This window comes from Musca domestica, unplaced genomic scaffold (assembly GCF_030504385.1).
Source record: "Musca domestica strain aabys unplaced genomic scaffold, Musca_domestica.polishedcontigs.V.1.1 1, whole genome shotgun sequence".
NCBI lineage: Eukaryota > Metazoa > Arthropoda > Insecta > Diptera > Muscidae > Musca > Musca domestica.
In genome coordinates this window covers 18,822,889-18,838,058 of record NW_026712114.1, presented here as the reverse complement: position 1 = coordinate 18,838,058, position 15,170 = coordinate 18,822,889, and the positions used below count along the sequence as shown (strand labels likewise).

The 15,170-nt window shown below is 35.3% G+C and overlaps 2 protein-coding genes across 3 annotated transcripts in view; one reads left to right on the top strand and one right to left on the bottom strand.

Annotated features, from left to right (window-relative positions):
- Window positions 1-15,170, top strand: part of LOC105261927 (uncharacterized) — a 122,112-nt gene that overhangs the window by 26,442 nt on the left and 80,500 nt on the right. Inside the window, exon 1 of one of the 2 annotated variants that reach the window (XM_059120298.1) lies at window positions 5,222-5,263. The exons of the other annotated variant lie outside the window; for it this stretch is intronic. The gene's annotated coding sequence lies outside the window, so the exon portion shown is untranslated. Of the gene's footprint in view, window positions 1-5,221; window positions 5,264-15,170 lie in introns of those variants that run through there. 2 annotated transcript variants of the gene reach the window in all.
- Window positions 4,371-5,777, bottom strand: LOC101889657 (uncharacterized). The gene is made up of 3 exons (XM_005188862.3): window positions 5,676-5,777; window positions 5,003-5,210; window positions 4,371-4,946 (listed from the first exon to the last, which is right to left on the bottom strand). Exons 2-3 carry the CDS (start codon window positions 5,018-5,020, stop codon window positions 4,446-4,448), a joined length of 519 nt encoding a protein of 172 aa, XP_005188919.2. The 5' UTR covers window positions 5,021-5,210; window positions 5,676-5,777; the 3' UTR covers window positions 4,371-4,445.

The window sequence follows — 15,170 nt, the reverse complement described above, 5'->3', positions numbered from 1 at the left end:
TGGTGGTTCATGTAAAAATTTACTCCCGCATAGATCTGGAGTTCGAGTTCAACAGGTTGTCTTAGTATTTGTCCACAAAAAAATCGAAAACATCCATATATGCATTCATGATCACATGTGGTGTTTATTCTTTGAAAATTGTTACAATCATTGTTGTATTTGGAGCAAGATCGTGAATATCACATGAATATTTTAAAAAGGCAGTAGTACTTTTTGTGTCTCATTTTTTCTGCAGCATGGAGTCCACAGCAATTTGCAACAATGCAAATTGTTTCAGTTTGTCAATTCCGCTTTTGATAATTTGAAATTGTTGAATGACAATTGAGTTTTAAAATGTCATAGTTTAAAATATTTGCATATTAATCACATTATTGATTATTATTATTCTATTTTCAAACGCCATAATTTTGACACTTTATTTTAAATTTTATTGAATGAAAGAAAAAAATGTCGGAAATAGCATCAAATTTTAGAACAAATTTAGATATGTTCGAATTGGTCATCTTTGGCACGAATTATGGCCTTCAAACGGCCAATGAAACCGTCACACGCTGCCCAAATGTTGCTCTGTTGCTCCCATTCCCGGCGAAGCGCTTGCTTGAGGTGATCGACACTTTTGTATTTTTTTAGTGCCAACCTTGCCTTCCAAAATACTCTAGACAAAATAGTCCAACGGATTGGTATCCGCAGATTTTGGTGGCCATTGTGCGCTGGAAATGAAGCGAGGAACGTCAATTTGTAAAGATTCTTGGGTGGCGCGTGCTGAGTGCGATGGTGCTGAGTCCTGTTGGAATGTCCAAGGTCTGCGGCCAAAATGCTTGCGTGCCCAAGGCTTGAATGCACCCTCCAGAATATTTTCGCGATTATATTCGGCATTTATTCTGATGCTACGGTCGATCAATACGAGCTAAGAACGACCATCAGTTATTATGGCGGCCCACACCAATATCACGGTAACGAGCGATGGTACAAGACACAGAAGATTTATTCACATTTAAATGCTGGAGTGGTTTTCCAACCAAATATAGAGAACTCAGACTATCACGCTTGAATTTAATCACGAATAACTTTTTTTCTGGAAAATTCTCATCAAAATACTTTTGTACGCTTGTTAACAATATAGTGAGCTGTCACTGGAATAATTTTAACAGCAGTCGCCTTTATTATACAATTGCGATGAAATTCTCCAAACAATATTTGTTTGTCTCAAATTATAATTGACGAAAATCTCTTCAAATTTAGATATAGCTCCCATATATATCTACAATCGATTTTTGCACATCTGGTCGAATTCAGTCTACAAGGAAATACATAACATTTGGAGAAAATGTGGTGTACTTACAATATTTGGTAGCAGATATCATATATAGTCCAGAAATACCTTTGTCAAATTTCATCGAGATCGGACCAGATTTGGTTATAGCACCCATATATATTTATCCGATATCATGTTCATTGTGCACCAAATAGCTAATATCAGCCCAAATGTACTCACCCTAGAAAGAAGTACTTCAAACTTGGAGAAAATTCGGTTCATATATAGCTATAGCTCCCATATATATGTTTCATCCGATTTGGTGTTATGATATTTGATACGGGACATCAGATACTGTTCGAAAATACCTCTGCCAAATTTTATCGAGATCGGTTCAGATTTTTATATAGCTTCGATATACATTTTCATCCGATTTGACGGTTATTGTTCACCATATATGTAATATCTGCCCAAAATGGATAGATTTTTCTCATATTCAACCGAACTTTTCCATTTTGTGAAAGTTGATCCGGTATATCTATTGCTCCAATAAATAGTTTTCAATATAATCCTTATCAAAGTCATATCACGCACTATACAGCAATATTATTTGGTAGTAGTTCAATAGCCTTTGTCAAATTTATTGAGAATTGCCGGGGGCCGACTATATGATACCCTACACCACTACGCATATTTAGTAGAGCTCCCGTACAAAATGAAATTTATTTCAAGTAGATCATACCATTTATCAACATTTAGTTTTAGAACAGTTATAGTTTGCTATAGAGTGCATGATATCACTTGGAGGAGTATTATTTAAAAAAATATATATCGGAGCCGAATGGCTCAAAATGGAAACGTACGTCCCAAAATTCACTCCATTTGGGCTGATATTAGCCAATACTTGCACAATAAACCTGAAATCGGATTAAGGATAAATATGGGAGATATATCCAAATCTTTGCCATTCTCGTTTAAATTTGGCCAAAACATTTCCGAGGTTTACAGGATATATAGTACCAAATATCATTGTTGTCGAATGCATATTACGAATGTGAGGGACTTAAGCACCAAATCGGATGAAACATATATATGAGAGCTATAGCTATAACTGAACAGGTTTTTTCCGAATTTATTATTTTTATGTACCTACATCTAGTCTGAATTCGTTCGGATATGCCAAAATTCAGTTCATTTGAAGTGATAACGGCCATTTGGTGCACAATTAACGCGATATGAGAGCTATATCCAAATCTGAACCGATCTTGACAAAATTTAATACACTTATTTCGGGTCTGTATTTAATATTTATTACCAAAGATCATTGTTGTGGAACGCATATTACGCTTGTGAGGGACTTTAAGCCCAAATCGCTTAAAATATATATTGGAAACTATAGCTATATCTGAACCGATTTTCTCAAAATATTAATGAACTTGCTCCTAGTCTGAATTCGGTCGGATGGGCCGAAATCCAGGTCATTTGGACTTATATTGGCTATTTGCTGCTTAAGTGGCCCGAAATCGGTTATGTCTTCAACCGATTTCGAAGCTATATCCAAATCTGATTAACCAATCATATTTGAAGAAGGTATTTCTGGGCTGTATTTGATATTTGGTACCAAAGATCATTGTTGTGGAACGCATATTACGGTTGTGAGGGACTTTATACCCCAAATCGGATAAAACATATATGTGGGAGCTATATGTATATCTGAATCGAGTACACTAAATTTGAAATACAGGTTTATAGGATGAATTTAGTAGTAATTGCTAAAATTCGGTCCATTTGAACTGATATTAGCCATTTGGTGCACAATAAACCTGATATCGGAAAAAATATATGTATGAGAGCTATATCCTAATCTGAACCGATCTCGATCAAATTTGACAGAGGTATTTTTGAGCATTATCTGATATCCGGTACCAAATCTCATCCTTCTGGAGTGCATAAAACCCCAAATCAGATGAAACATATATATGGGAGCTATAGCTATATTTTAACCGATTTTCTCCAAATTTGATTTACTTGTTCTATACTGAATTCGGTGGGATGTACTAAAATACAGGTCATTTGGACTAATATTATCCATTAGGTGCGCAATTTACCCGAAATCGGTTGAAGATATATGGGAACTATATCTAAGTCTAATCCGATTAGGGTTCGTCCTTGGGCCAAACAAACATTGTTTGCAAAAATCATCTCAATCGGATAATAAATACGATCTGCATTTTATTCACAAGAATACATGGACGGACGGACTGGCATGCATAAATCGACTCAAAAAATGATTCTATGAAGATCCTCAAAACTATGGGTCTATCTCGCTTCCTTCTCCCTGTTACAAACAAATGCACAAAGACATAATATCCTTACCACTATGTGGTGTAGGATACAAAAAATTTCAAAAATCTCATGCGTGTTGAGCCTGTTACACGGATTATAAGTATTTAACATTTTTGACCCTTTGTGGGGAAGCTATCGGAAGGAGTAGACTAGTTCTAATGTTGGTAGAAGTTTAACATATTCGAAGTTATAAGAAAGTCAGTGAGTGAGCTATTATGCATATTATGAGAGTTAAAATTATTCAAGATTTTACCTCTGTCTAGAGCTACCAGAAGGAGTGGACTGATATAGCCCATCTTCACAATATACCTATGGTCGTTACAAAGATTGGATATGTGAAGTTTGCAGAAAATAATTGACTTAGTTCGCATATTATTATTTAAATTTTTGACACGTTTTGGGAAGGAATACTCATACCTGACTTTCAGTTGGCCTTGGGATTTGCAAAACTTGAAGACTCTCTTTTCACATTTTATACCTGTTATGATTATTCAACATTTTGATTCTGTGAGGGAGGTTCTGGCATGGGTGGGGTAATAAGTCCAGTATAGAAAACCATTTATCTGGGGATGTCATTCTCTTAAAAGCTCAGAAAGAAAACCTTCGCTGCTTGGAATTTATTTTTTCCTTTTCCGGGTAGTTCTCTTTTAGAGTAGTTTTCGAAGGATTTAAGTTATTATCTAATCATAATATGGAATTATCCCAATTATCCGCTTACCTCCCTTTCGCTTTGAATCGTATCCTATCAATAAAATTATACACATTTTCATACAGCTTATTATTTTAATTGTGAAACTTAACCGAAAACGCTTACATCTAAAGAGTAAAATTAAACCGATATTTTTTACCAACCATGTTCTTTTTGGACAATATGTTTGTAGATTGTGTAGGGGACAGGATATGGTTTAGGCACTGCAATTTTTATTTGCTTAATAACCTCAACTGGATACGGTTTCTCGACTTCAACAGGATATGGTTTCTCCACAGTGTAGGGGATACGTTTCTCTGTGATCTCGGGTACAATGCGATACGTTGGCACTTGAATTTCTTGCTGCACAGGAATGTGAACGGCATATGGCTCGGGTATTTGTATTCGAATAACATTGGGTACCTTAACCGGCACCGGATGGGGTATATTCAATGGAATCTTTTCAATAACTTGTACGGGTACGGGTTTATTGACTTCGGAATATGATTCGGCCGGTTGATAGTGTTGATGGTGATGACCACCCCCACCGGTGGACAAGGATTGGTGGGGATCCGAGAGAGATAAATCCTCTGTGTCGATGTGGGAACATGTGGCATGGCTGACCAACAAAGTTACAAGGGTTATGAAGAAAATGTTCTGTAAAAAAGAGGAAATTATTATTTATTTTTTAATTTTTTGCAGGTCGCGCTTGCCTTAGTTCTGGCCATCATTTATTTTTGCAAATATATATTTCTCTGTTTGTAATCCGCTATTTGCCTTTAGCCAGTCGTTTGTTGTGTGTACACGCTCTGTCGTTTAACTTAATACTGTAACAATTTTTCCAAGTGGCCTTGGCTTTTATTTGAAAATGCATTTTGTTCCTCTTGGTTTCAGGGCGCCACTACATCATGCCACACTCGCCTGGAAGTAGACAAAAAGTGAAAGAAGCCCAAATCGCGGGATTACAAATTGTTGTAAGTATTTTTTTTTTTTTTTTTTTTTTGCAGTAACTCTGATCTGTTTAACCATAGCCAAAGGAAAGGTTTGCATTGTTCCTCAAAAAAACATCGCCACTCACTTATCTATTCAGCCGTTCAGTCAGTCAGCCAGGCAGGCAGCCAGGCAGGCAGCCAGGCAGGCAGCCAGCCAAGTCGGTCATTATCGTTATGGCATATTGTGCAATCGCTTAATATTATATCACCTTAAAATGAAAGTTCCCTTTAATTTTTTTGGTTATTCATTGTTATGAGGAAATACTAGACGCCAGGCATTTTTGTTTTTTTTGGTTTTCCGTTTGTTTTTCTTTCGTTTTTCCTCTTTGGAAACAAAACAGATCGTATAACCAACGACATTGACCACCGCCAGTCACGGCCAGCGCCCTCTCACCTGTGTGGCTGGTGTAATCCAATACGAATGCTATAAGATTTCCATCCATGAATGGTAATTTATTACACTTATTACAAATATGTATAAATTTGAGGTACACAGAGTTGCCAGATTTATTTTGTGGTAAGTGACAACTTATGAGGATTGATTTTGGAAAAAATCTTTCCAATAATCACGTTGACATTATAAAGTGTATGCAAGGAGTATCTTATGGTGGGACCTTCATCAAATTTTTTTTCAATCAATATCAATGTCTGAAGCAATCTAAATGTAAAAGTAGAACATTTACAACTTTTCGAATAATTACAGTATGTATTTACAAAACCATCACCAGATACCAAAAGAGATCTCAAAATCAAAATTTCGGGAGTCCAGATCTATACATTTCGTGTAATTTTAGTACTCATTTGCAAAACAGTTCCATGTCTCATTTCTAGACACCAACAGTTATCGTAATACAAAATCTGATGATTTAAGCTCAATCCCTTTAGTACCATATAGAGATTTCAATATTAATTTTGAGGTCCAGACCTATCCCTTTAGCCAATATCAAATTTAGTGCCATTTAGTACTTTTGGTACAATTATAGTGCACATTTCCAAAATCAAATTCATATTTCAATTCCAAATACTATCAGAGACCTCAGAATCAATCTTGAGGTTTCAGCCCTATCCCTTCACCCAATACCAAATTTAGTGTCATTTAGTACTTTTCGTACAAATAAAGGACGCAATTTCACACCACCGCCAATCTATCGGCAGTAACATAAATATAAAATTTCATAATTCTACATATTCACCCAATACCAAATTTAGTACCGTTTAGTACATTTGGTACATATGTAATACATTTTTTACAAAAACTCTTACATATCTCAATCCCAGATCCCAGCGAAGACATCAATATCCAATTTCGGGATTCTAGCTCTATCCCTTCACCCAATAACAAATTTAGTACTATTTAGTACTTTTCGTACTATTATAGTACATATTTTCGAATCAAATTCATATCTCAATTCCAGGTACTAAAAGATGATCCAGGCTTATCCCTTCACCTAATACCGAATTCAGTACTTTTGGTACAAATATAATACACATTTCCATAACTCCTCCATATCTCAATCCCAGATCCCAAAAGAGACCTCAATATCAAATTTGAGGATCCAGCCGTATCCTTTCACTCAATACCAATTTTAGTACTTTTCGTAAAAATATAGGATGCATTTCCACACCACAGCCAATTTATCAACAGTTATATAATTATAAAATTTCAGAATTATAATTCTACACATTCACCCAATACGAAACTTTGTACCATTTAATACTTTTGGTACAAATAATAGTATACATTTCCAAAAACTCTATATCTCAATCCCAGATACCAGCAGAGACCTCAGAACACAAATATCGGGATTTCAGTTCTATCGCTTTACCCAATACCCAATTTAGTACCATTTAGTACTGTTGGTTCAAATATCGGACACATTTGCACAACAACGCCAAATCTCAATAACAGTTACGAAAAATATAATAATTTTTATCTCCATCCCTTCACCCAATGCCAACTATAGTACCATTCAGTACTTTTCGCACAATAAGCATACATATTTCCGAAACCACATCCATATGTCGAGGCCCTACATTAATAGCGACCCTAAAAGCAATTTTCGGATTTCAAGTACTATCTGTTCACCCAATACCAAATTGTACCAAACATAATACTCATTAGTTCTTTTCGTGCACATTTCGTAAACCATATCTTTATCATAGTTCTACCACGTAAAGAGACTCCAATACAAAATTTAAAAATTCCACTTTTCGAAACTGTTCCAAATTTAGTAGTATTTTAGTCCAGTTTGCAAACTTACAGTTGTTAGTTGTTGTTTGTTTAGTACAGTTTGCAATCTGAGTACATTTCCAAAAACGCCTTCATATATTGAACTTATTCTTTATTCTCTTACCGAATTTCAAGTTTATAGCTCCATTCGTTCACATAATACCAAATGGTACCATTTTAGAAGTTTCGTACCATTTTAAAATTGTTCGTAATTATAAAGGTTATTTCAAATAACCCTTTGGTGCATCTATCCTTCCCTCCATCATTGACTCCGATACAAAATTCAGAATTCCAGCTCCATCGGTTCATCAAAATTCCAATTTGTACCAAATTTTGTACCATTTAGTACACATAAGTACGAATTTCCAAAACTTTGTACATACCCAAATCCTATATTCACACAGTATTCCCAATTCCAAATTTTAGAATTCCACCGCTGTTGGTTCGCTCAAATACTTATACAGTACATTTTAGTACATATAAATATAAATTTCCACAACCACCTACATATCCCAATCCTACACTCCGACATTAATATTATTTCTAATTTTGCAGGATGCCAGCTCTATTGGTTCACTCAAATCCAAAATTAAGTCCTATTTAGTACATTTAAGTGCAAATTTTCATAACAACAGTCCAATATAAATCTTTTTTTCAAATTTCAGGATTCCCATCCTACCGTTTCACCCACTAATTGAATGGTATAAGAGTACGAATTTCCACGACAATCTACATCATACAATCCCATAAAAATGTCATTTCCCAATTTCAGAATTTAAGCGCTATCGGTTCCACCAAATCCAAATTGTACCAAATTTAGTACCTTTTACAAAACATTAGTACGAACTTCCAAACCTTCCTATATACCTCAATCCTACACTTCCACAGAAATCCCAATTCCAAATTTCAAGATTCCAGCTCTATAGGTTCACCCAAATTCAAATTGTAAATTTAGTTCCATTCGGTACACACAAGTACAAATTTACATGGCTACCTACATTATACAATCCAACAGAAATCTTATTTCTAAATTGAGGGATTCCAACTTTATCGGTTCTCCAAATATTTAAATTGTACCAAATTTAGTACCATATAGTACGCATAATTATGAATTTCTAAAATTACCCATATTTCTCAGTCATACAATGCAATAGTAATCTTATTTCCAAATTTCAGGATTCCAACTCCATTGGCTATTCCAAAATTTAAATTGTACCAAATTTAGTACCTTTTACACATCAGTACGACATTTCTCAGTTGTAGAACTCAATAGTAATCTTATTTTTAAATTTCAGAAATCTAGCTCCATCGGTTCTCCCAAGTCGAAATTGTACCAAATTTAGTACCATTTAGTACTCTTCGTGTGCAAAGGTACAAAGTTCGACAAGTCTCTATTATTACAATCCTACACTGTGCAAGTAATGTTACAAATTACAAATTTTAGGATTTCAGCTCCATCCGTTCCTCAAAATTCAAATTGTACCAAATTTAGTACCGTTTAGTACTTTTCGAATGCACAAGCACTCTACTCCTCCACCTTGATTCTCATTCGAAATTACATTTTTTTAGCTCAACCGTTCACATAATACAAGATGGTACCAAATGTAGTACATTTTAGTACTTTTCGTACACTTATAATGGAAATTTCCAAAATCTATCATACACTTCATCGGTGACCCTCATTCCAAATCTAAGAGTTTTATCTCTAGTGCTTCCCCGAACATATTTTACCTTGTAATACTTTTCGTACCGTACGAATTTCCAAAAACCCAGTCTTATCTGAACCCTTCGGACCAAGAGTGACCCTCACCCAAAATTTCAAAATTGTACAGGGTGAGAAAAACACTGCAACAAAGACAAACGCCATAATTTTTTTTTTAATTTTGTTGATGAAAGCAAAAAAATTCGAAAGTAGCATCAAATTTTAGAATAAGTTTAGATTCGTTTGAATTTGTCACCTTTGAGACGAATTATGACCTTAAAACTGCCAATGAAACCGTCACACGCCGTCCGAATGTTGTTCTGCGGTATTTTGGCCCATTCCCGGCGAAGCGCTTGCTTGAGGTGATCGACACTTTGGTATAAAATACTCCAGACACAATAGTCCAACGAATTGGTATCCGGAGATTTTGGTGGCCAAATGAAGCGAGGAGTCTCATTTTGTAACCATTCTTTGGTGGCGCGTGCTGAGTGCTATGGTGCTGAGTCCTGTTAGAATGTCCATGGTCTGCTGCCAAAATGTTTGCGTGCCCAAAGCCATTTTCCGGCCACTGCGACGCGAGTTTCGATCAAGTCGCTTCTTTACTTTTCGAACCATTTCTGGTGATTTGCCTTTTTTCCGTCCACTTCCTTGGAGTCGGGCTACGCTACCAGTATCACGGCAACGAACAATGGTACGAGGCACAAACGTTTTATTCATATTTAAATGCTGAAGTACTCTAACCATAGCCACGCTTGAATTCCATCTTGATTAACTTTTTTACTGGAAAATTCTCCCCAAAATGCTTTTAAACAATATAATGAGCTGTGATTGGAATAATTTTAACAACTGTCGGATAAGTGGCTTAGAAATGACAGCAGTCTGAAATTGGTTGCAGTTATTTTCATCTCACCCTATTTTCACCCGTTTCGTCTATGCGCCGATGCCCAGTCAGTCAGTTATTTCAATACTCAGTTATATAGATTATTTTCTTTAGAAACACATTTTAAATTAAGTCTTACAACTTCTCTAAAAGTGGCAACATTTGTCCGTACATGCCCGTCTGACTGCCTTGTTTGTAAACTAAAGTTTAATACACTTGCCCGCTGACGCCTGAAGAAGTAGGCGAATAAAAAAAAACAACTTCAACTTTCAACGCCCATTATCATTGCCCACAGCTTAGCTTCTTGAACACATTCATCCAGGCGTGTACACTTGTTGTCTGTGTGCGCGCGCGATATCATTCAAGTTTTGCTTTACGCTGCGATTTGGAACAAGTGTTCGCCGGCACTTTCGGAAGCCTGGGACATTCGGTAATTTGATATAAAAACGTGCTCCACTCCAGACAATGGAGTTTGAAAACGTTTTGTTGCAATTTTGTTTCTGCTTGGCTTTTCTATTCCTCAATGAAATAAAAGCTGCTGCTCGAAACGTTACAAATTGCAATTGAATGCTGCAAACGGAAGATGGAAGGGTGGGTGGGTGTAGCAGCGAGTGAGTGTCGGTGTGCGAACGCTAAATATCGAAATCAAAAATGATGTAACAAATAATGACCTAAAAATGTTAAGTTTGCCAATAATCCAAAAACAAGGAAGTGAAATGAGGAATTTGTTGAGAGTAGGTTAACAACAAAGCTATAAGATGGAAATTTTGAAGTAATTTTTATACCCTCCACCATGGAGGGTATATTAAGTTAATCATTCCGTTTGTAACTCATCGATATAATAATTTTAGACCTAACAAAGTATATATATTCTTGGTCAGCGTAAAATTCTAAAATTCGCTAGTGTGAAAACGTATTTAGGTAGGAAGCGAAAATTTTGCACAGGCAAGCCAATATTGGTCCACGATATGTATATACCCCATATCACAATGACCATCCGATTTTCAGCATTTTGATGATTTTAGACACATTTTCCAATGGGAATGACCTGCAAATTAACACAAGAAGTTCCTTTTGTCTATTTTACCCCCTGAAAGAGAATTGTCCACGATAACGTATAGCCCACACACAACGGTACCTCCTGGTTTTCGCTACTTTTCAAGTTCCTTCAAAATGGTGGAAGGTATTAAAAGTTCGGCCCAACGAACTTAGCTGATGTTTCACTTGTTCATACTTATAAGGTAAATAGGAAAATTAGCAGTCAGAACAACCGATCCTTTAAAATCGATGAATATAAACCTTGCTGTAACTAAAATATAAATTATCCTTGAGACAATTTTAGGCAGTACAGCGTATTTTGCGCACCATAACTCTCGTACATCCTAGTATACTTGTCCAACTTACACAATTTTTGAAGACAAGACAAACTTATAAAATTTTCGAATAATTATAAATTTATGAAAATGATAAGTCAGAGTACGATCTTCTTTAATTTCATTTTTTAAAGGATGTGTTATACCTACATGGTAAGATGAAAAAGCTGCAACCAATTTCAGACTGCTGTCATTTCAAAGCCACTCATCCGACAGCTGTTAAAATTATTCCAGTGACAGCTCATTATATTGTTTACAAGCGTTCAAAAACATTTTGGTGAGAATTTTCAAGAATAACAGATATTCGTGATGGAATTCAAGCATGATAGTGTGATTTCTTTATATTTGGCTGGAAAACCTCAAGAAGTGGCTATCGTTAGAGCACTCCAGCATTTAAATATCAATAATTCTTTTTCCGTGATACTGATAACGTAGTCCGACGTCAAGGAAGTGGACAGAAGAAAACAGCAACATCAAATACCGAAGAGCAACATTCGGGCAGCGTGTGACGGTTTCATTTGCCGTTTGAAAGCCATAATTCGTGCCAAATGTGACCAATTCGAAAAATCTAAAGTTATTCTAAAATTTGATGTTAATTCCGACATGTTTTGCTTTCATTCAATAAAATTAAAAAAAGTAAAAATTATGCCGTTTGACTTTGTTGCATTTTTTTATTTCACCGGTACGTAATAGTTTTACTTTTACATATATATGCGACCGCAACCCGAAAATTATAACACTTTCAATGGGATAATTTGGCTAAGACCTTCAAAAATTCAATATCTAGGGTCTGGCGCTACTATCTGGAACTGCATAGAGAATATTTACGTTGATGTGTTCTATTCTTAGGATTTTAAAACTGCAGCCAATCTCAGCGGAGAATGTGGCTAGAGCCTTCAGAACGCCCAAAATCGTCGGGACTCGCCCAATAAGCCTTATGTATGGAGTAAGGATAATTTTAATTTAACAAAAACTCAACAGGCCCTGTGAACGGCCACTATAGCCAAAACCTTAAAAATACCCAAAATTGGGAGGAAGCCCTGGAGGCTTCACCTAATAGTAAATCAATATATATTTAAAATTTTCTCCAGGACATTTTAGTATTCCCTGAGAATCTGAAAAGTCAAATCAGGGCAAACTTTGTTGAAAATGCATCAAACATATATAAAGTACTTATAATCGGAAGGAATACTAATATGGAGACTTTACTGTTAAAAACTTAATATGTCAAATTTTTTTATCGGAAAGAAATATATATTTAAAAAATCGGCTACTCTTGACAAAAAGGCCGTTGTAAATTTTAATTCTTGACAAGGAAATCCTTGCAAATTCTTTTAAAAATTTATCATTTTCGGTCAGGAAATCCTTGACAAATATATCCTTGAAAAGTGCGGCCAATACGTCCTTGAGAAATAAAAAAAAAAAAACAAGTTAAAAAGCATTTGGAAGGAATTTGGAAATTTTCAAAAAAATAAAATCCGTAAAAATTCTTTTAAAATCTTAAAAATAGCGAATATAGACGTTATATTGGGATTTATACGACGTGGACCTACATAGGCATTGTTTGTCATAAGCCATTACTATATTAAAACTGAAACATGAAATAAACGGTGAATAATGTAGCTAAAATCATCAAAATATCGTATATAGGGAGGTACCGTTATATCGGAGCTGTGCGAAGTCCTGGACCAGCATAGACAATTTTCTGTCAAAGTCTGTAGCATCCATTACGAACTTCAAATACGACATCTCAAACAATTTCGGTGGGTATTGGATCTAAAATCGTCAAAATACCGAATAGTGGGAGGTACCGTTATATGGGGGTTATACGAAGACGTGGACCTGCATAGACAATTTTCTGTCATAGGCTGTAGTATCCATTACGAACTTCAAATACCAAATTTGAAACAATTCAGGTGAATAGTGAAGCTAAAATCATCAAAATACCGAATATCGGGAGGTAAAGTTATATGGGGGCTATATGAAAACGTGGACCTACATAGCCCGTAAACTTAACCTGCCTACTGGAAAAATGAACATGTGTGCAAAATTAGCCTTCTATCTCAATTCGTTCGAAAGATAGCGTGATTACAACAGACAGACAGACGGACGTCGCTAAATCGACTTAGCTGATCAAGAATATATATACTTTGTTGGGTCTGAAATAAGTATTTCTAGGAGCTACAAACGGAATGACAAAGTTAATATACCCTCCATAATATGGTAGAGGGTATAAAAAATAAAACCTTGGTCAGTCTGATCAAGAATATGGGGGTCTTTGTGAGGTCTAAAATGGAAATTTCTTAAGTGAATGGCGATCTTAATATACCCTCCATACTATGATGGAAGCCAAGAAGACTTGAAGAAATTTTTGAAAATATCCAAGATTTTTGTCCTGGAAGTCAGCGGAAATTTTTTTGACCAGAACTCCTAAAAAAATGCTTTAAAGAATGCTCGCAAAATATTTTTAAAAATTCTGCGGTGAAAAAACTACCAAAACTTTTTTTTATATTAAAATATTGAAAAATAGATCAGCATTAATAGTCTATTCAACAATATTATCAATTTTTGCACCTGAAACTGCATTTAACGCATATGACTGTATATGACTGTATATGCAAACTTAGGACATTGTTGTAAACTCCGCTCTCTTTACATGTCATTCACAAATTTTGACCGTTTCTTTGAGAAGTACCAGAAAGAATGGACCGATATGGATCATTTTCACATGGGATATTGAAAAAATTAGGATATAAAGAATAGGAAGTTTAAAGAAAATTGGCTCAAGATTTATGTTGATGATGCGAAGAAGAGTGTTGAAATAAGTCTTATGTAAAAATTGACATTGCCAAAGTTAGAATTAAAAATTAAAATTACAAAAGAAAAGTTACTTTAAATACCCCCATGTGATGGTGCAGTATTAAAGAGAGGGTTATATATAATAACATTTAATATTAAAACGTTTTTAAATAATTTATCAGAATTCTGAATATACATCTTCATAATCAATTCTCTTGTTCAATTCGCATCAAAACAGGAACCCATAATGCGCTATCATCACATCTTCATTACCCAAACACCCTTAACACTTTCTGGTCATTTTCCATTAAATTTCAATTTTCAACAACAACAAACTGTCGCATCAGATTGAAATCCGTTACTTCTCTATTTTTGCTGTCGTCTGCCTCCAATGAACACGTACCAACGAGCGAACCACTCATATGGATGACTAAACATACAACAAAAATCTAGCGTAAAGGCGTGTTAAGCATACGCTTCGAGAAAAACGGATATGAAGGATATCTCCGGTTAGCAGGCGGACATATCCGTTTACAGCTGTCATCATATCCGTTATAATTTTCCAATAGCATTGGCAATGTGTTTTGTCCATTTATTTTCCAGTTGCACAACGCTCTGTTGTGCCTGGGAAATATGTCTCTGTGTGTATGAATGTGTAGATGGAAGTATGTATGTGTGTTTCATACAAACTTTCAAACTGATAGATATGAAAACATCAACTGAATGTTGTAAATGTTTTTCAATGCTGCCTCGCAACTGTTGTTTGATGATGTTGAAAAAAATTGAAAACTTTTCGCAACGGATATTATGAGGATAAGCCATGGACACGCATTCACAATATTTACCGAGTGGGATTTCCATACAGTGATGGCGAGATTAATTATTACCCTTTTAGAGTAAGAATT